Source organism: Onychostruthus taczanowskii, unplaced genomic scaffold (genome assembly GCF_017590055.1).
Source record: "Onychostruthus taczanowskii isolate IOZ18803 unplaced genomic scaffold, ASM1759005v1 scaffold39, whole genome shotgun sequence".
Lineage (NCBI taxonomy): Eukaryota > Metazoa > Chordata > Aves > Passeriformes > Passeridae > Onychostruthus > Onychostruthus taczanowskii.
The window spans coordinates 3,410,788-3,432,804 of NW_024501348.1; the positions used below are offsets into that span (position 1 = coordinate 3,410,788).

The 22,017-nt window shown below is 38.5% G+C and overlaps 1 protein-coding gene across 3 annotated transcripts in view; it reads right to left on the reverse strand.

Annotated features, from left to right (window-relative positions):
* Window positions 1–1,795: 1,795 nt before the first annotated feature.
* CASP8AP2 (caspase 8 associated protein 2) overlaps window positions 1,796–22,017 on the reverse strand; it is a 20,982-nt gene continuing 760 nt past the window's right edge. The window contains exons 1-10 of one of the 3 annotated variants that reach the window (XM_041412347.1): window positions 21,659–21,774; window positions 21,278–21,353; window positions 20,098–20,178; window positions 18,237–18,337; window positions 16,984–17,058; window positions 15,703–15,818; window positions 11,333–13,830; window positions 7,406–10,337; window positions 5,733–5,832; window positions 1,796–4,430 (exon numbers count right to left, since the gene is read on the reverse strand). In XM_041412347.1, the coding sequence (XP_041268281.1) occupies window positions 4,374–4,430; window positions 5,733–5,832; window positions 7,406–10,337; window positions 11,333–13,830; window positions 15,703–15,818; window positions 16,984–17,058; window positions 18,237–18,337; window positions 20,098–20,178; window positions 21,278–21,326 (6,009 nt within the window). In that variant the 5' untranslated portion in view covers window positions 21,327–21,353; window positions 21,659–21,774 and the 3' untranslated portion in view covers window positions 1,796–4,373. Of the gene's footprint in view, window positions 4,431–5,732; window positions 5,833–7,405; window positions 10,338–11,332; window positions 13,831–15,702; window positions 15,819–16,983; window positions 17,059–18,236; window positions 18,338–20,097; window positions 20,179–21,277; window positions 21,354–21,658; window positions 21,775–22,017 lie in introns of those variants that run through there. The other 2 variants (XM_041412346.1, XM_041412348.1) reach the window with 2 other exon arrangements.

Below are 22,017 nucleotides of genomic sequence, written 5' to 3' on the forward strand. Positions count from 1 at the left end.
TCTGTGGTGCCTGAGGACCCCTTGCTATAAGCTCCTGCCACAGACAGAATCAGCTTACAGTGTGAATTGACAGCAGGCTGTGTGTGGATGTGGTGGGAGGGAATAGATCCTGCAGATCAGAGATGGGACCTTGGCCAGTGGTGACTGGAATAGGCAACTGTGAGAAGCAGCACAGTGGGAATCAGCACATCTTCATGCCTGAGCTTCCTGGACCAGGACTGACCTCCCTGCTGGGAAGCAGAGACCCAAGGAACACAGTCCTGGGGCAGGAGCAGATCACAGCCAAAGAGGGTGAAAGGTCTGGTCCTGGTGGTTATTCAATAAACCCCAGTATCCAAATCCAGTATGGGGCATGTATTCTGTCTTGTGTGTGACAGCAGGATTCTTCACCTGGGATGGGGTGACCCTGGATGTAGGTGTAGACTCAGGAATGAGAGGCTTGAAAGCAGATCCTTGTAGGCTCCTTCCAACTCAGGATATCTTTTGATTCTAAGTTAGAAGTGCCAGCTAGTACAAAGTAAGTTCTTCTAGTATTAGATCAAAATAAACTTTTCATAGCACTGCAGGTTTTGATATTCATGTCAGGGACTCACACATTTGAAAAACAGAAGATATATGTGGGAACTAATAGTAATCTTCTTATAACACAGACAGCAGCATGTCCTTGTACAAATACTTCACAATTCTGACATCACAACAAAGCTAACACTACAGGGTCAAAACCACTTCGAAGTGCAGATGCTTTCTGCAATCTCACCAAACCCATCACAAATTGGATGTGAACAGTGAGCTGGACAACAGGCTGCAGCCAAAGCAATACTGGTATGGGCATAACAAAATGCAAAGATGAGACTACAGAATTTTAGCTTTAACCTAAACCACTAATCTGGTCTGGTATACTCACTGTCTAGAAATACCATGGCTTATTTAAAGTCACTTCACTTGAACTTTTTTACATTTTAGTAAAGACAAACATTACTGTTACTACTGGTACTAACTCTCTCCTTCCAGAGCAGGTTACCTTTCACAGGAACCAAACAGCCACCCCTGAAACTTTATCCATCTTTCCTAGCAAAGTCAATTCAGCTCTGAAACACCCCAACTGATTTCACAGATTCTTCTAAGAAATCCTTAAGAATGTTCCTCAGCATCCTTTATTACTGCTGCTTCCCTTCATAAATACAAATTGCTAAAGATTATTCTGCATCTGGTTTTAGAGTGAATACAAATACAAATTTTTAGAGGAAAGCCTTAATGGGAATAGCGATGTGTTGCTGTATTGACATCTAAGAAAAGTGTCCTGTGTTAAGACAACTGTTGTATGTACACCTTTAGCTGCCACTAGACTTTGCCTCAAAATTCAATGCCCAATGCCCCATGATTTCACTATCACGCACATCTCCATGACCCCCACTCCCTGAATTTAAACTCTGGAAATTTTTTGAATACTCACATCCATTAAACAGAATTCTGTAAAAATATGTGTGTTGGATAGAAGTAGACCTATCCTTCAGTAGCAAGTTGGGAGTAAGAATCTCAGAGAACCAACGGCTACACTCTTCCAGTGAAAGGTCTTGGACACAAAATGGTCTTCTCCTTTGTAATATTCCACTCAACAATAACCCCATGTTTCCAGAAAAAAGACTGAAGTTGTAGGTCCTGTTTCTTAAGTGGCTTAAGGGTTTTATGTGAAATAAAGAGAAATAAAGTTTGTGGAACTCTCCAATTTCCAGTCACATTCACTAAGAAACTAGCAGTATGTACTCAGAGCAGTAATTACAGCACAGCAGCAGCCGACAACTTCCATGTTTATTGGCCAGAACATCAACATAGCTACTCACTTATACAAACTAAGAGAAGTAAATTTTAATGCTGCTTCACAGCACGTGAAGCTGTCAAGCCATTAACCAACAGTTCTAGAAATATTTTGATTTACCTGAGGTTTCACAAAGTAGACTGTAGAATTACATACAGTACATTTGGCATATACGTATCAAAATTCTTGCTGGAGAAATAAATTACAAACAATGGTACAAAACCACTCCAAGCCAACCTTTGTTCAACAAGAACATGTGTGTGAGTTTCAGAGTTTTATTTTTTGTATTGCTCTTACAGTAAGCAAACTATTCAGTTTATACAAAATAAACCTGTAGTTTTATATACTTAAAAAAATCATCTTTGGCTAAACAAAGCTCTTTCTATTTTTATACATATATTTATATATATACAAACATCAGATATTTTACATGACCACATAGGAACCTGTACACATAGATACAATAGAGAGAACATGAACCAAGTTTCACACTTTACAAAAAAGGAATCCAAGTCAAATTCAAAACAGACAAACCCTTCACCTATACAGGTATGAAAGTAAGTAAACACAGATAAGGAATAAACAACTTTGTAATAATATACTGCCTGCCTTTTTTGGCACAGAGAGGAAGCACTTAAGTGGAGAGAAGTGACTTCCCTCAGTGCCTTCAGTACTGTGCACATGTTAATCTGCAAGCATATGGATAAAAGAATACTCTTAAGAGAGTCTGATTCTTCCACACACATGAACACTTCTCTGCAAACTGACTATTCTGAAAACAGTTTTAGTCAGATTTAAATCTTCAACAAATTAACAATTGTCACAAACATTTGCTAAGAACAAGCACCGATCCCCCACTGACATTACCAGGCACTGACAGCAAAGCACGGAAGGTGGGATTTGATAATTGAAAGCAAACATTTCAGAAACAAGCACAAAAGATGGAAGACTGCCAGAACTGACATCACCACCCACTCAAGTTGTTCCTTGTAACAGTTTCCAGAGCACCGCCTAAAACAAGGACAATGCACTGTTTGGCAGCATGACAATCCATTCCATAGGTCACATGTACAATACTCCAAAGGGGTCAGTGACAACATCACTGACAAATTATCTGATGGTTTATTAGAAAGAGAAGTCTGTCCCATTTGTTGGAGAAGGAACAAAAAACATGCTGACATTGAAGAAATGGTCACTGGACTCTGAAAAAGAGCCAATTCAATCCAAGTTGAAAGGCAATGCACTTAGGTGAGGGCTATTAAACGAAGTCTAACCGTATTCAGCAAATGCTCTGACTGAATGAAGACCACAGTAATTCCAATCCTCTGCAGAAAATAAAACCTCAAAAATTAATGAACTGATTAAACAAAACCCCTTGCAACTTCCAGGGATGTTTCTCAGAGAGAAGAAAAAAAAAAAAAAACATTTTTAGAAATTTGGGATAAACAGCAGTATGTATGAGATGTGTGCGTAAATATATATACGCACACACACACTTTAGCTATGTTCTAGTAAAACTGGAAACAGTTATAACAGATTTTTTTAAAATAGAACATAATGAATTTCTAATGCACTAAAAAATTTGTAAAGATAGATGCAATTGCTGTCAAAACATGCCAAGTTGACAAGCTTTTGAAAACTGCTTGTTTTTATTGAAAAGTTTTGCTTCTGGTTAGTAACTACGAAGTCACATTTTATGAAACTGTAAAGGTCTGTTTCTAAATTAATTTTTAAAAGAAAATCACTTCTCATTTAATTTTTTTTAAGAAAACAGAACGTTTATTATGTTGAAGACCTAAACAAAATACCTTTTCCAGATGTAATTTGGAAGAGAAAAACATAATGGGTAATGGCCTTTGCAGAGGAGCTTCCATGTAACGTAAATTTACGCCACCCTGCACACTGACTGTTCTGAAAAGAGATTCTGTTAGATTTACATCTCTAGTAAGTAAACAATTGTCACAAATGGTTGTTAAGAACAAGCTGCAAGATCCACCTCTTCCTGAGCAATAGAATTCAATTACTAGATAAGCAACTTTTGGAATCATCGCTATCATTGCCCTGCCTTATTTTAAAAGAAAAAGACCTCACTTCTTAAAATATGTTCCACAGTCAACAAGATGACCTACCTGTCATTTTCCAGGATTATCTACCAACTGGATTCCAAAGCACTCTTACTTTTTAAGACCACAGTTTGACAACAGCACACACAGAACTTCCAACAAGTGAAGCAAGAGCCATCACTCCCACTCTTGCCCCTGATTCCACCACTTTAACTAATAGGGAATAACCCCCTTGACATGATACTGCCCCACGCGCAGTGTCAAAGCCCTTTCTTTCCTAGTCATTTGGTTTGTGAAGCTCCCTCTGCATTACTCTGTTAAAGGAGTTCAGAGGAAAGTCAGACAAGTAAATACTAACAGCGCACTGGATTTACCAAGCTCGGTATTCTGACTTGGATACCTCCCCATAATCCCACCATATGAATGCAGTGGCTCCAGTCCATCTCTGCAGGTAACAGCTGAGCCCTGTGACCATGAAGCAACTTGGTTTGAGTCTACTTGCACCTGGATTTCTTGAACAGTTTCATTAACTGCTTGAATCTTTCTGAAACCTAAGAGAGGACAAGAAAAGAAAGACATATCATTAAGGCTCCCGACTTCCATATCTACCAAGACAGACTGACCTGACATTGAGCTTTTTTTTAAGACCACCACTATTTGCTTCCAAGAAATTTTAGTAGCACCATTAACAAATTAACTGGATTGAGGAAGTCTTCCTATACCTTTCACATTTGAAATAGCTTCCAGGTTAATCAAAGACAGCTAGAGCGAACACAGGTTTAACACAGAAGAAGGAAGAAAAAATGAAGGCTTCAAAGCCAATTAGCCTTGCAATTTGCCACACATAACTATGAGTAAGATGCAAATGTAAAGACAAAAGCTTATTTTGTACTCCACAAAAAGCACCATTTATTGGTTACTTCCTACCCTCTTGCTTCAGGTATTTTTTGCTCATCATGGAATAATCTGCCTGTCAGGGATTTTACATAACTGGTCTGTAGATCAGAGTAAAAGGCCTTTTTGCTGAACATAGCTACAGCTGAAGTAGTGACCTCATTCAGCTCTAAGCCACTACTTTTTATTGCTGTATATATATTGCTATAGCATATTGATCATCCACCAAACTAACTGGGAAGAGAGGCATGTATGCACAGATAACATTATTTTATCTAACCAGCCATCCCAACAGCTTCTAAACCCCACAAAAACTCTACAACCATACAACACAATATCCTAAAATCCAAATCCCAATCATGCAGGATTTCCTAATGGTGTCAAACGTGTTTCTCCCTTTCTAGATCTGCATGATACATATTAAAAGAGCAATTCAACTCAAGTATAAAGTTAGATGCAAACCTCTGGGAATATTCCACATTAATTTGGTATCTGCGTCCTTTGAAACTTTTACATTAAAAGGTGAAAGGAAAAATAGAAATGCCTTCATTAAAAATGTCCTTTCTGCACGACCATGATACTTTTTCTCAGCTCTAAACTGAATCTTTTTCTAATTTGTTAGAGGTGTCCAAAGATTTCAGGCCTCTCAAAATTGTCTTTCTTTATCTAAGTGCTAATACAACAAAAGAACAATCCTGTTGTACCTGGATTATGAGTGGAGCAGTTCCAATGTACCAGCCAAACAGGTACTTGGGAATCCCCATAATACCCCTATGTGTATTTTTAAGAAGTAACAACTGAAAGAATCTAAGATTCTTTTTTTTTCAGGAATCTCTCAAAAAAGACATGAGGAAAAGAAACCTACAGATTTGCAGAAGATCTCTGAAGATTTTTGTTCAACTGTAATTGTAAATGTAGGAATACCGCTGGTAGTATATACAAGAATGATCATCACCTACCTGATTTGGGCTTTTGTTCAGCCTAGTGGCCAAGGAAACAAAGGTTTTGCTTGATGGTCCTTTTCTCTGACATTCCAGTAGAATTTCTCGGTCATCATTTCTACAACAAAAATGCATTTTTAAAACATTAATATATATAGTTGTGTACAGGTATACAAACAAAATAATACATACAGGTATATATAAAATTCAGAGTATTTCCAAACTACAGAACATGAGTTCAAACAGCAGCAACAGATTTGTGGAGAATCTTTTCCTCTACCAGCACAGAGTAACAGTCAGTATGAACAAGTGGTAGTGGAATTTACATTCCCCTACTAGGAAGAGTTGGATTGTTAGAACAGAGCTAGCCCCAAACCAAAGCCAAAGAATTTTAAACTTCTAAGCCAGATATTTAAACTTGAATTGAAAGGAACTCAAACTCAACAGAGGTCAGCAGTTCCAGCCTCAGTCTGTATGGCTGAACAGCTTTCACCTAAGGCCCACTGATGTTTGACTTCTCTAAGTGGCTTAATGTAACAAACATACTCAGAGCTCATCTACGGCTCACATGAGAATAAAAAAAACAGGAGTCTATTCTGAAGTGCATCACTAATTTCCTGTTTGCCTCATCAATGAATTTAGGCAAAATTCATTGTACATTGTAAAATTGCTGTGTACAGACAGCAATTTTATTGGGCTGAAACCTATCATACTTCAACAAATTATATTTATTTTCTTCAATTTCAAGGAAAAATGTAGTAACTAGTCATTTCAAGAAATGTATTTTTTAAAAATATAAACAAAAGTTAAAAGATAAACAAAAACTGCAAAACTGAAAACCTGGTCATATTCATACAGAAAACTGTAAGTCTCTTTCTACCTTATTGATTTGCACATTAAAAAATCACATTAGCTTTTGCTGTCTTTTTTCTATGAAGGAACTGATTTTCTTTTAAAATGCTACCTAGAAACTTACTATATCTGAACTATAGTTTAGGAAAGTCTGTCCTGAAAATTTTAGAAGCCCCTTTATAAAGTGTTCATTGTATCAAGTTATAGCAAGAACAGCAAACCTTCCAACTATAGTTTCCTAAAAACAAGAATACACCACAATAATTTTGCACGTATTATTGACACATACAGCCATCTCATTTGTCACCCACATCCTGCAAATCAGAATATATTGAGTTGAATGGTTGATTGGTACATTTACACATATTGAACAGCTCAATCTGTATAAACCAGAAAACTGCTCGCTCTCATGCCTTCCCTCAGAGGGGGAAGTCTTTAGCTGTTCTTCACAGTCACCAATGCCTTGTAGGAACATCAAGGACCTTCATCCCCTACCCAAGCCTGGCTGGAATTTTTGGACAGAAAAAATAAACCGGGCAGGGGAAATAATAAGTACATAGAGTGGATTACAGCAGGTCTTGTTACCTCAGCACATAAGCTTTCAAAACAAAAGCCAAAAGGAGTCCTGCTTTGGGAGATGTGGATTAGAGATGGACATCAATCTCCTACAGCAATCCTGCATCGATAAAAGGAGGCTCCCATTCCCCTTTTTAGAGAAGGGTGTAGAGCTACCAAATAACTTTGGTCATGAGCTAAATGCCCTTTTCTTCCCTCTTTTCAATGTTTCAGATAGTTTTAAAAAAACCCAAAGTAATCAAGCAGATCAAATCAGAAATTACCTTGTCCAGGAAACTACTACTTCTCCCTTCTTTTTAATGATGTTTTTGGCATAGAGGCTAGGTGATGATGGAGATGAAGCCAAGGGAGAAGAGTCTTTATTCTGCTGGTCATTCTTCTTACTGGAACATTGCTTGGGTGATGAATTTCTATCTTCAGTCCTGACATTACCTTCATCACTCCCCTCACCTGCTGATTCAGTTCCTTTTCGTTGCCTTTTTGAATTGGAATTCTCTTTGACAGTCTCTTTCTTCCTTTTTTTGTTAGTTTTATCATCTATACTTATCTGACACCCTCCACTAGTCTTTGAACTGGGTTTTGTTTCAAGATCACATTCACCCGCTACAGTCTCATTAGAAAGCTCTTCTGTTAGGTCTACAGACGCATCAGAGCACTCTTCCAGTTCTTCCTTTTTATCACTGACTTCTGAGTTTCCTGCTGAAGTTTCCCGAGTCCCGTTATCTGCTCTGGATTCCACTGTATGACATGAAGTTCCACTAACAATACCACCAGTTGTGCATGACTTCATACTGCATCCAGCAGGAGAAGAATCTTGAGATCTAACATGCATTTCATTTATGTTTTCAGACACTTGCAATTTCTGTGCCTCAGATTGCTCAGGGCCTTTATCTGGGCTTTCAGTGTCATGGCTCTCTTTGTCTGAAGATTTTCTACAGGTTACAAGTGAGCCAGTAGTTTCTTCCTTTCCAATACTACAGCGTGACTCCTGCAGAGGCTGAGCTAAGGCAGGATTCTGGTCTCCTTCAGTGCTGGCGTGAGGCAAGTGATTCATCTTAACCACATCTGGTTTGACAGTTTCTTTCACAGTGGCACTCTGGCTGTCCTTTTCTTTTCCCCCAGTTCTCATTTCTCCTTTTCCATTCTTGGCTGAGGATGCTTGTACCTCCTTCACTGGAGCCATCTGATCAGGTGCTGATGAGGGAGATGGCACTGCCCTCCGAATTTTTACAATAAAATGATCATTGGACTTCTCCATGATTACTGCTTGCATTGGTAGGCTGGGGCGACACTGAAAACCGGGAGCAACAGGCCGACTTGCCCACGATGATGAACAACTCGATTTACTGCTTGAGTTATCAGATTCTAAAGCCAAATGAATGTCTTGTTCGGTGGCATCCTCCTCTCCAAGAAGTGCATCTTCGCTGTAATGCGCACTAACAACACCCTCTGGAGCTGAACTAGAATTATTCTCAGGTTTTAGGAAGCTGAGGTGAGCATCTGATTTCAAAGGTGATGGAATTGTTAAGGAAACAGCCAAATCTTCAAGGAGGATAGAAGAAATACATGATTTGTTCTTCTGTAAATTGCATTCGTCTTCTTTGCACGAAGCTGAGTTTGTGGAAACCTCAAACATACAGCTCTCATCCAGCACATCTGGATCAACAGGCATCTGAGGCCTAGATGCTAATGAGGGAGCTCTTACAGGTGAAACAATAGTCCAGCTAATATCTTCATCCAGTTTACAATCCATGCAGGCCTCCTTTGGAATGATGTCTTGCTCCAGTTCAGCAGTATTATCCCTGCATTTATGACTGTCAAAAAAATGTTTTTCTGGAGTCCTGAATTCACAGTCATTTCTGTTGATATTGCCACCATTTTTTTCCAAGAGATCAGAACCTTGTAATAAGCTTTTGAAAATTTCACCCATTTGAGCATCACTTACTAGATTAAATGTAAGACTGGATGCTTGTTGTTCTGTGAGAAGCTCATAACTAAGATCAGACTTGTTAGCATCTCTGGACAGCTGGAGTCCTTCCTTCTCATATTTAACACCCTTCAGTGGAGTAAGAGTGTTTTGTAAATTATTTTCTTTAGAGAGGTGAACTTTTGTTTGGGAATTTCTTGTGTTATCAATGGAATTAAGACATTTTGTAAAGGCAGTTTTTGGTGCACCTGTCTTATTTTTCTCATGGTGACAGTTAGATTGTTCATAATCCACAGTTTGTTTTGAAATATATTCTTCAGGCTTTTGAGAACCTTCTTTCAGGGACTTTTTTCTAGATCTCTCCAGATCATTTTTATGACTGATGTTGTGGTTTTGCTTTCCAGCTCTTTCAAACTTCCCTTCCTCATCCTCATTTTCCACATGGCATAGCTTTATTATAATTCTCCTTATCTTTTCAAATAAGTAATCAAGCTGTTCATCTACAAATTTCCACAACTGTTTTTTCATATCTGATACTTGCTGGTCAAAAAGACGGTCCACAATTGCATTCTTTTTAACTTGTTTAAGTTTTGACTCTATAATATCACAGATATTCAATTTTAATGTATCACCTAATGCACACATCTTGGAAAAGTTCAAGTATCTTATTAATGCTGTAAAATTTATGATCCCAGATTCTATAATCCTGTGGAAATGCTGAACTGGGAAGTGTACTTTGAACTTCATATAACTTTTCCTCATCTGTTTTCGTACAGCTCTGAGCATCTGCATGATTTCTTGTATATTTGAAGGTTCAACAATAACATGAACTATTTTTTCAAGACAAGCAATGCTCACTGTTTTGTTTTTCTTCATATTCTTTGAAGATTTGAAGGTCTGATTTTTATGCCTCTCTCTGTTCTTTTGTGCACTTACTTGCACAGAAACAAATTTTCCATTATCTTCATTGCAGTGCACAGTTTTGCTATTTTGATTCTGCGGGCTGCTGGCCAAATTTCGTGTCTCAGAAGAAGCTTTTGGTCTTGACTTTTTTGTATTTTCAGAGCCTCTCTCTGGTTTAGATCTTTCTTTATCTTCATCACTACTTATGATTTCACCTTCTTCTATTTCATCTGAAGAGATACTCAGCCGAGACTCCATCTCTAAGTGTTCATCAGACATGCTAACTGGCTTTTGATTTTCTTTGTTTACTTCCTTTGACAAGTTCTTTGAGGGAGAGATGACAACAGTACTTTCAGGCATTAAATCTATAAAAAGAAAACAGTTTGCTAATCACAATGAATGCAATTTTAAACAGGTATTTTCAGAAAAATGTGCAAGATTCTTTTCTGTAAACTGATTATTTAGAACTGTTTGAACTCAGGAAGCCTGAGCTATAACGAGTTTGGGTCGTTTGCTTCAGCAGCTGCTAGTTTAATATACTTCTTTGAGCTTTAAAGGGCAACTCAAGCTTTATTTTGAGCAAATTTTGAGCTTTAAGGGGCCTCAACATTTCACCAAACATATGTGAACTATCTCACAAATACATCAATTGGAAAGACAAAAATATAGCAGTTTTCATCAGTTCCAAATTTATTTCTATTTACTTTAACAAGTTTTCTGATTACTGTACCAGCTAGATTATAACTCTCATATCATTATGAACTAACATTTACACACAATAGTTGGCTTTTCTTTTAACAATTTCAAAACTAAAACAAATTGAGAACAAATGATTCAATGTTTTAGTAATCTGGTACAGAGTTATGCTCTGAAACATAAGAAACCAGATTTCAATGCTACTTCTCTAGTACGAAATCTAAACTACTAAGAATTTTATTTTTTTTTTACTTCAGCAGGACATTACAAGGAAGACTTAAATTCACAAATACTGGTAAGAATATAATCCTACATAACTTCCACAATTTCAAAGAAAACCTACAGAGATCTATGCAAAACTAGCCACAATTAAGAAACGTGTATGTATTTTTTTCAGTAAGTTAATACAGAACTCTTATTTCAACCAGTCTTCTGTCAGTAGTGACCAACTCCAGTTTTAGAGCACTAATATTCAAATGGCTAGAATCCTGGCTGAAACATTAAATGCTGCCACCACTAACAAAAAGGACCTCTGGGACATACACAGCTTAAGAAAACACAATTTGTATTTTTCAGAAAGCAGTTAGAAGTAATTTCTGCTCTCCTTTTCTTGAGAGGATCTTCTAAGTTTTATGTGGAAAATAAATTATACACATACAAATACCTTTGTTGTAAGTCTTCACAAGGCCTTTACAGGGACTTTCCATCTTCAGTGCTTTAGCCAAGGGACGTACTGGACTGTTCAGTGGGCTGATAGCCTTTGGAATATACCTCAAGTGATTGAGATCAATGCTCAGTATTGAGCTGTCATCATCTACAGAAACTGGGTTAGCTTCTCTCTCTTTAGTTACAGGACACATCTCACCACTGAGAGAAGGTGCTGTTGCAGTACTGTTATCAGTTAGGTCTGGCCCCAGATCACAAGTATTCTGGTCAACTAGTGGTTCATCCTTATCACTTGTCCTAGTTCTGTCCAGTGAATGAGATGAACTCGTATTAACTTCACAGATACTCTTTTCCTCGGTGGAATAGCCAACATTTTCTGCAGCCAGGTGATCATCATCCCTAACTACTTCCATTAAAGAGTCTGGTTTTGTTTCACTGCTATCATCAGCAATATCAGAGGACTCCAGGCCACCAGAACTTCTGGCTTCTGAGTCATCTAAGACAACATTTTGAGAGCCACTTTGATCTGCAGAGCTTTCTATGTCAGCAGCCAGCCATATTTTACCTTCCTCTTTCTTCTCTGCTGCTGACTCTAGAAAGTCTCCCTTACTTGCACTTGCAGGTTCAGGTCCTGCCACTTCTGCTGCTGGTACATAATCATTCTGCATATCACCCTCTGTCACAGGCAGCTCTTCACACTCTGCCACACTCCCTGTCACCTCCAGGGGCAAACATTCAGAGTGGTTCAGAGCTGCCATTGCTGCTGGTTTTACTGAGGCTTTTAATTCAGCTGGATTACAAGCCTCTGCTGCTTCTGAAGGCATTTCAGCCTCCATCTCATGAGGAACCAGCACCTTTGCTGCTTCTGGCAAGGCGTGGGGCTGTACCTGACCCCCTTCTTCTTCTGCTAAGGTTTCTGAGCTTGGTTCATCAGATATGACTGCAGGCAACGCTTCAGCCTGTGCTGGATCTGCTGCTGCTACTTTCAAGGCTCCATTTTCAGAACAGACAGGAACAGGCAGTGCTGGTTCCATGCTGCTCAGAGCTGCAGTGTCCAGAACCTGCACTGCTGAATGACAGTGCCCTGTGGAACCACAGTCTACAGGGTGGGCAGAATCTAAGAGTTCTGCTTGCAGTGTGAGCTCTGTACCTCCCTCCTCAGTGGCCTTTTGGGAAGGTGCTTTAAGTCTATCCATTGCAGAGGGACATTGCTTCTTATTAGGAGAAAGAGTTAAATTTAGCTTTTCCATAAAGCTAAGTTTTAAGTCTTTGCTTTTTGGACCAGTGTGATTACTTTTAGTTTTGGGTACCTTATCTTTTAAGGTGTCTGCTACTCTGGATGTTTCTTCCAGCTTAGAGGATTTGTTTCTCTCACTTTTTGTAACATGTGTACCTTTCTTGGAGTCTTTTACAGATTGGTGATAAAATTCTTTTGCAACTTTTTTTTCATTTCTAAAATGTCTATTTTCATCCTGATCCTCTCTTTCCCTTTTCCTTTTTTCTTCAGTTCTGTGTCTTTCTGATTTGGAATGTGCTGTTTCCCATTCATGTCTACTGCTACTTTCCTTCAAGCGTGCATATTTATGCTCCCTGCAGTTGGAATTAGAAGGTGAAGTCCTTCCTTCTCGAGAGCTATGATCATCTGTTCCCCTGTCTCTCTTGCAGTCAGTGTGTTTTACTTTTCTAGACTCTTCTACACGACATTTATGTGATTCATGAAGACTCTTTGAATGTTCATTCTTGGAGTGTGGACTGCTTCCTCTGCTAGGTCTCCTTGCTTGCTCTTGCAGCTTCTCATTTGATTTATTTTTTTGGCCAGCATGTTTTTCACCTTTATCATGTGTTTTACTGTCCTTTTTTAATACATTTTGTAATCTCTCATCAGCATACAATTCACCTCTTGTTTGAAATCTGTCTTTACCAGCTGTCTGTTTCTCCCAGGAAGAAACACCCTTTTCTACTCTTCTTTCCACACTTGGACTGCTCTTGAGTTTCATACTCTGACTTTTTTGTTGCAATTCATTTTTACTAGCCTTCTCTGAGGGGGCTTTCAGCTTCTGCTGAGGATCCAAATTCCCCTCCTCACAGTCCCCATCATTTCCAGTGCTCTGATGTACTTCTCTTTTGTATTTGCTGACATTTCCCCTGCTGTGCTGTTCGTTACTTTTGCTTTCCTTTCTTTCCTTTCTGCTGTCCTTGTTGGAGGTATGGTCATAGCTCAGGGCACACGTGTGAGTACCATCACTGCAGAGCTCTTCAGGAGGATACCTTGGCAAAAGTGGAGTGTTCCTTTTCTCAGAGCCACACTTCCCACTGTCCGTGCTGTGAGAGGAGTAACTGTGGTACACATCTTTTGAACAGTCATTCTTCATTCTATGCTCCACCTTCATGTTGTCACCAAAATCAGAAGGTCTGAATTTGGAATCTTTTGTTTTAGTTGATCCTGGAAGGTATGTTCTGGTGAAAGCACTTCGATGGTTGGGGAATTCCGACAGCCTGTTTATAAAAACAAACAAACAAAAAAGTTATTTTTAAATTTATTTAAACATAACTATAGCTGAACTACAATGAATCCACATTTCTGTAAAAATTGTTAACACTTTCAATTTCAAGCTTAAAAAAAAGGGTGATATAAAAAGACATTTAACAATTTTCATCAGCACAGAACAAAAGAATGTAACTGATATACATCTTTTCCAAAATAAATTAATCTAAAGAAAAATCAAGATTTGTAAAAAACAAAATACTGTATTGAGCCTCATTAACAATTTCAGTGATTCAAATTAGTATTTCATTGTCTAGCAATAAAGAGATCTGCCCCAGGGACAAAAAAAAAACCAAAAAAAAAAACCCCCCAAAAAACCCAAAAAAAACCCCCAAAAAACAGCACTAGCGATTTAAAATAATAATTTAAAAAAACATCAATAAGCAATAATAAACTACAAAATAAACTAAATTTAGGTGTTGTTGCAAGCTCCAGAAAACAAAAAGTATATCATGATAACCCAGCCTCATCAAGGCCATATGCTACTGCTGAGAAGTCATCATATTAAAAATAGTTTAAAAAAACCAATTAGAAAGGGTATACATGTGTGATTAATGTAATTGTATCCAAGCTGTGTTTGTTTTGATTTTGGATTTTATAGTTGCAGGGTGTTTTTTGAGATAAACAAACAATTCCTTGAGAGATACTAACTTTGAAATAATCTTTACACATAGATGTATTGCTTAAGAAAAGCTCATTTACTATAAACCACGCAGCAGACAAGGCATATTTCTAAGATCTCAAGCTGCCAATTTCCCCACAATCTTCCATGATGGATGCCTCCAAAATACTTAGATCAAATACCTTGTTCACAAACTTTTACCACCATCAGACAATATAGGAGATTGTAAAGTATATCAAGTGGTAAAATATTTAAAACAAAAAAGTGTTTTTCAAAGAATTTAACTTAAAATTCAGAATACTGCACTCAAAGGTGTGAAAATGACAGCTGTTGTGTGAAACCTGATGAGCTGAATTACACATGTCAAATTTCTTGATCTCCATCAGATAGTGCCCAGTAATTCTCTGTATTTAGCAAAGAAACCTGCATAGTTTATATGCACATAGCCTTTAGCACAGGAACCTCAAAGGAATCTTCTTTACAACGTGTTTTGGTGCAGGAAAATATCAAATGGTCAAAACAAAAGAGAAACAAACCAACAATGTGTGACCCAAGTGACAAGGAGATAACCTTCTGACAAGTTGGTGTCCTGAATTTCAAACCCCTGCTCTGGTTTTACATGGCTCAGAACCTTTACTGTCAGCTACTCTCCCACCCATACTTCACTCTTTTCAACTCCTTCCAGTAACATTAGTAGTACACAGAAATAACCAAGAATTCTCTAGTTTTTCTCCCCCACCACTGCAGACAGTGATTTCATATCTTGCCAGGAAAACATTATATAATCTATTTCTTCTCAGTTGCTGTCTGAGAAGCTCCATGCAATTCATGTTCATAAATTCATAAATTTATGCAATTCATAAAACAGACACAATTCAGCTTCAAAACTAGTAAGATAATGCTTTCAAACATGCAAGATGGTTAGATAACCCACAAGGAATAGTGGGTTACAAACTAACAAAAATTCACGTAAATGAATTTGGACTCCGTTTGGACTCCTTCTTGGTTTCTAAGAAGAAACTCAAGACTCATCAGGCAAAGGAGATCTGTATTTCCTCTGATTGTACTGGTGCTAAACTACACAAAAATTTACTAAGTACTTTTTAATTAATTTTTCTTGAAATGCACACAAAAATTTCAAACAAGTATATAAACACGATCAGACCACAAGCATGCTTTCAGTTCTACTGTCTATTTGTACCTTTGATGCAGATGACTGATTTCTTCATCCTTACGGTTAATTTCTACTCTTGCTGTTTTTATAAGGGCTGAAATATTCTTTTTGAGAGCCTGGTTTTCATTCTGTAGAATGATATTCTATTTTAAATATATATATAGCAGACAGCAACAAAGAGAGGGAGAGAAAAAAAACAAGAATTAGCTTGGATATCCAACCATGTAATGAGAAACAGTGCAAGACAACCACTAGAAAAGTGTCCCCACATTGGCAAAGTAACAGTAAAACATATATAAACTCTTTCAAAGAAATCAGAATTACTGAGATCCAAAAAAGTATGGTTTTTTTTTTTTTTTGTAACATTACTCATATTTATGCTTCTGTTTGTGCTTCAAACATTTCAAGCATACAATTTAGTAAAACTGAAATATGCTATAAAACAAGTGAGCTAAAAATTATAATCCACCTCTTGGCTTCATTCTTTTACTCATTTATTTCTTTCTGGATCACTCTATCAAATGAGAGATGTAGCTCTCAAGCACTTTCAGAGAAAGAGGATAACTGTATTTCTTTTAAGGTATCAAAACCAACTTTGGGCTCTTTATCAATCTAACATTTCTAGGTATGATACTCTAGAACCCTGTCAACCCTAGAAATAGTCCCTTCTCTTGATAATTTCTGAGCAAAGCTTGCTCAGAAAGCCAGAGAAGTTTTGCAGAGAACAATACAGAAGTGTCACAGGGCAGCAGCGGCTCACCACTGCAGACCTTGGAACCTTTGGGAGTTATGTGCAATATGCAGTGGAGCAGAATTGCCCCAAGTAATCCAGCTCCACAGCATGGCACAGCCAGGGAACACTAGCTGAAGCTGAAGAGCAGTTCAGACTTATCAGAATGGCCCTGTGCTCAAACCAACACAGACCTCTGCTTCCAGTTCTAATGACAGCTCAGGTGCCTTTACAGCCCTGTCCCTGCTGCATTAAAAAAACAAGAGTACTGGATACCTTTCTGATAACTATTCATTTGACATGTTTACTTTCTAATCAGGAAGACAAAAGATAGCTTTTAACCACATAAAGTCTTACTGCACACAACATTGTGAAACATTATTTTACCTACTGATCTTGTCAGTAGGCTATCCCCACCAACCATCCTAGGCAGACCAAGCTCCTAGCATCCACAGGGATGCTTTACAAACCATCCATGCAATGGGTCAAGTCTGGAAAGCATATGAAATTGCTTTCTCAAAGCAATATTCAATTTACTTTGCATGATCTTGACAATATTTCCCTTTGAACTACAATACCTGGGCCTGTATTTCTTTAAATTTCTTCATCAATTCTTTAATTTGCTGCTGACATTTTCCATATTCTGCCTGCAACTGTCAAAGAGAGAAGAATTTACAGCACAGAAGTGGACTTAATTATACAGAAGAGTTACTTCTCTACATCTATACTTAGTTAACACACTAATGTATATTACAAACCTCTGTTATTCCCCCCAAAGGAACATATGAAAGCCATATTAAAACAAAAGGCTTCAATATGCTCAAATTGGTATGCAGGTCTCTAGAACACCACAAACACTCAGATAAGAGGAGATCTATGTGTGCTTGCCTCACAGTAACAGGTTAAGAACAACAGGAAGCCCTATTATTGTGAAATTAGAGACACAACCACCAAGGAGCAGGAGTTCTGAGAGCTAAATAGATGGGGACTCTCTTGATAGATCTCATGTAAGACAAAACAGGTAAGGAAAAACACAACAAAAACTTACTACAACAAACTTGGACTGCAAAAATAGACTGCAAAGGACACTATCCTGCTGAGACCACAAAGTTAAGTAAAATAAATTTGGCATGAACTCTTCTTTGGAGGTAGACAGTGACAAAGTTTTCAAAAGAAAAAGGACAAGTTCCATTTAAACAAACAGTCAACAACTTTCAGACTTGCAAAGTGATATTTTCATCACTCAGCAAAGTCCTGGAGGTTTCACACCTACTTATTCTGTAACATCTGTTGGTGCCTGTCCCTTTCATGCCATTTCAATGTGTCTTACAGGCCAGGATTAGTGATGCTACGTGAGTGAGTGTTGTCTTGATTTACTAGAAGCAGTTACCCACTGCATGGCCACCTTCAGTCTCAAGGACAGAATTTAATGACACCTAAGATAGGTCAGGGATTTATCTGCTTTACTCTGGTAAAACCTGTTGGGAGAAATGTCAAAACTGGCTTTGTATCAGATGTCTGACCAGATCCTTGACTACAGGGAAACCACAATACATTTTCCCATAACACAGCTGATAAGTGAACTGCATGCAAATGATGAGAAATGGGAACAGGTCACATCACAGAGTGACAGATTCACTTGTTCAGATGAGCTTGTTGTTCTAAGAGTTTATTAGCACACTCTTGGTTTTACTTATTTAAAAAGAGCCTATTTTTCCTACAATGTGAGCATGCTGACAACATTTTCTGTACTCTACTTTTCACACAAGGAAATTGGGAACAAACCCCCTGCAAAACACCAGAAGGTTTTTTTTTCCATATTAATACATACCTCGTCATAGGACGCTTTCTTTGCAGTGCCTTCTTCAATTAATATCTCATCAAATAAGTTTAAGCTGCTTCTAGATGGTGTAGTATTTGGAGCAAAATTGTCTATATAAAGAAAAGCAATTGCATGAGGAAAAAGGTATTTTTGTAACCATGTTGCATTGTGTACACTGTTTTATACTGTCTGATACTGTCTGTGCATTTTAGTTTTACTTCTAGTACTTACAAGGTAACAACACACAAAATAATTATTACATGCTCATGTCATACCACGTTGCAATAAGGCATAGACAATTCTTGAAATAGCCATCTGTAAGTGAAATGAAAGTGAAACCAAAAAACCCCAAACAATCAAAACCAACTGACAAGCCAAAAGCCAAACACTCAAAATATTTAATTACAGTGCTTTTTCTCAAATCAGCCTGGGTGCCCTGTTCACCAAATACACTTAACTGACAGGACCTGGCTTATGACTCCCCTGAAATACAGATGCATTTGCAGAAAAATAAATGAAGTCAGCTATCAAAGCTGCACTTCCATCCTGTGGACAACACCATAATGCAAAAAGTATTATTAACACAATGCAAGACGATTTAGAAATAATATCTTATCTGTACAAAGATCTCACCAGCCCTCTCTTCAAATTTAAAAAACCAATGTCATTCAAAACTGGACTACATAAAATGTTTTCACTGCATTGCTATTCCTCCTTGCATCTTCAAGCATCTCCATACAAGAAATATGAACTTAAGAAATACAAAATGCAAAATCAGAAAAAGATATATAGATGCTTTATGTCCATAGGATATAGGACAGTTCTTCATAAAAATTCAATGGTCTTACAGCAGTAATATCAGGAGAGAAATAATTCCTTAAATACTAGGAACAGCATTTCATTACATGGTACTCTAAGGCTCACAAAAAAGAACATGTGCTGGATCCATTTACTTCTCGCTTTCAAAGAAGTTAAAAGAGGAAATTAATGCACAATAGCATGTTGCAGGCACACAGTTTGTGGTAATTGGGAGTGGGGCTGTGACTGAGCCTCATCCCCCGTGGGCCAGAGCAGGTGAGAAGCAGGTGAGCAGCACTGAAGGTAATGAGACCTGGATGGAGTGCCCAGGTGCACTGAGCAACCACCAAAGGGAACAGAGGGCACGCAGGTGCAGTGCATGATCAGGGGTATAAAAGGTTGGGCTAAAGAACAAGAAAGGCAGATGCTTGGAACTTCCTGAAGTGACAGGATGTCACTCTGTATGGGCCAGATGCCTGATGCCTTCAGCTGAGGTATGGTGCTACTCTGTATTGGCAAAAGCTTAGAGCCTTCTGAAATGGAATGGTGATACTTTGTGTATCCTGGTTGTCTGCACTTCAGCACATGCTGTGTGTGGAATATTCTGCAACAGCATGTCAAATTATTTGGACAGTAACAAAAGGTTTAAAGGCTACCCTGAATTTACTGTATCACATTGAAAGTATGTTTTGGCTCTCTCACTGGGGATTGAGTCATCAGTGACTGCTAGATCTCATCCTGAAGCTTACAAAAATACAAAATAAAGGTGTTTTTTCCAAGGCAAAATGTCCTACTACCAAGGTCTCCTGCACCCCTTTACATGCTTAAGTATCTTCCAATAGCCAATATCAGAGGAAAACTGTCTTTCATTCATTCAGCTAATAGATTTAAGAATTCTCTGCTGCATTTATACAGCCTAATATGTCTTGAATTTAAACAAGTTGCTTGCTGAAGCATAAGTTGCACCAGCTAAATGTAAACTTAAAACTAAATATTGTTTCATTTGAAATCAGCCTAGGAAGCAGAGACTCTGTAATGATCCAAGCCAAGCAGTGAGACCCAATTAACCTACCAGAAACCGACAAACTGCTGTCCAAGCCATCATAAATATCCACGGAGCTCTCATCTCCTTCCCTGAAGGGGGAAGCTTCAGCTAAAGCAATGACAAAAAATGGCCAAAGTAATCATTTAGTAAACTGCAAACTCTACCTTTCCCATAAAGTAAGTGCAGCTGCGATCCTATACCAGTAGAAAATAGTAGAAGTAACAGTAGAGACCAGTAAAAGGGGAATTTTGTCCAGGTAACTACTGCTACTGTGGAGAAAAGATCAGTCACCAGGGAGCAAAGACAGTCTTGTAAGTTCAGTTTGTAAATACTACAAGAACTGTGCATAAAGCAAACTACATAGCAAATTGATTTTAAAATGATAAATTAAGTAAACTTGATCTAACTTTGAAACTATCTTCTAGAATACACTAAATACAAAGCTTATACAACTCAAAAACAAAAAGAAAATATTTGCTATGATAAAACCACTACTGTTAAAAGAAAGATTTCTTGCTAAAGACAAAGTATTGTAGCAGTCTGTATCATAATACCAACAATTTGCTTTAGTATTGCCATCTGCTAACACACGAACTGGTTCTGTAAATGTATTTTAATCTTAATCTCCTCAGTCTCTCTTCATGTCTTTTTGCAATACCTCTTATCACTCTTGTCTCCTCTATGTGAACTTCTCCACTTCTGCAACAAATATTATTTCTATAAAGGAAAACATCAATACCTACAGTCCTTCTGAGGCTGGGAATCTCCCAGATATGTGTTAAACACCCAACTGTGGAGCTGGAAATAAAGAGTGCCTTGATTATGAGTACTGTGGCAGTTGACAGCACATTGGCTCTCACAAACAGCAAACAAAGGAGCTGTGCCCCTACCTGCTCAAATGCAAGCTTCATTAAGATACAGCTAAAGGTTAAACTATACACTGTGAAAGACAGGGGGGAGACCAGTTCCAGATCCCTTCAAAACATTCCAGAAATCCAAAGTACACAGGTATGGTTTTAAATACAAACTTACTAATGGGATAGGGCTTGCATGATATTGTGCCACAATAATTTAATTACATTTGAAGCTCATCACTATTTGTCACAACTTCAGATTTGTTTTCCAAGTTATTTCTGGACCTATTTATTTGCATAAGACTGCTGTCATTAATTCCCCATGAGCCACAAAGTAACCTAACACTTCTTACCACTGTAGCGGATATCATACAGTCCCAGTCCATCCTCATCCGCTGCCATGATACAAACTCCCTATGGCTTCCCCATCTACGAGTCAAATAGCAGAGCAAAGGGAAACAATTAATTGACAATTTCAGAACAGCAACATAAAGCAGCATCATCTTGAAGTACATAAATGACACCTGAGCTACCCTGTTCTTCAATAAAATCCAGCGCTAGAATAAGAAAATGCTTGGATCAAGGTAACAAAATCGGCTTTCAAGAAACGTAAATGATCTGTTACTTGAATAAGCATCCTGAAGGTGTCTGTCACTTATTGGTCCTACAAAAAAATTTTGGTATGAAAATCAGCACTGCATTCTATGAACAGGTTATCTGAACGTGCAGCTTACCCAGTTAAAACAATCTGATTCGATAATTCTGATTTCTTCCCTACTGGCCATTTAAAAGCCAATTCCCGTTGTCTGACAGCACCAGTCACACCAGCCCTGGGCTGGGGGCTGGCAGGGGGAAGGCACGGGCACCCAGCAGCGCTGAGCAGCCCCAGCCGGTTGGGAGGCAGCGGCTGTTCCGCGCTCGCTCCCCAGCCCTGGCCCTCCCTGCACACGCGGGAAGGGGCTCCCGCCCGCCCCAGTTCCTGCCGCGGCGGAGAGCTCGGCACCTCCCGGGGGTCAGAGCAGGAGCACGCCCCGCGGGGCGGGCAGGGCAGGGCAGGCCAGGCCAGGCCGTGCGGTGCCGTGCCGTGCCGTGC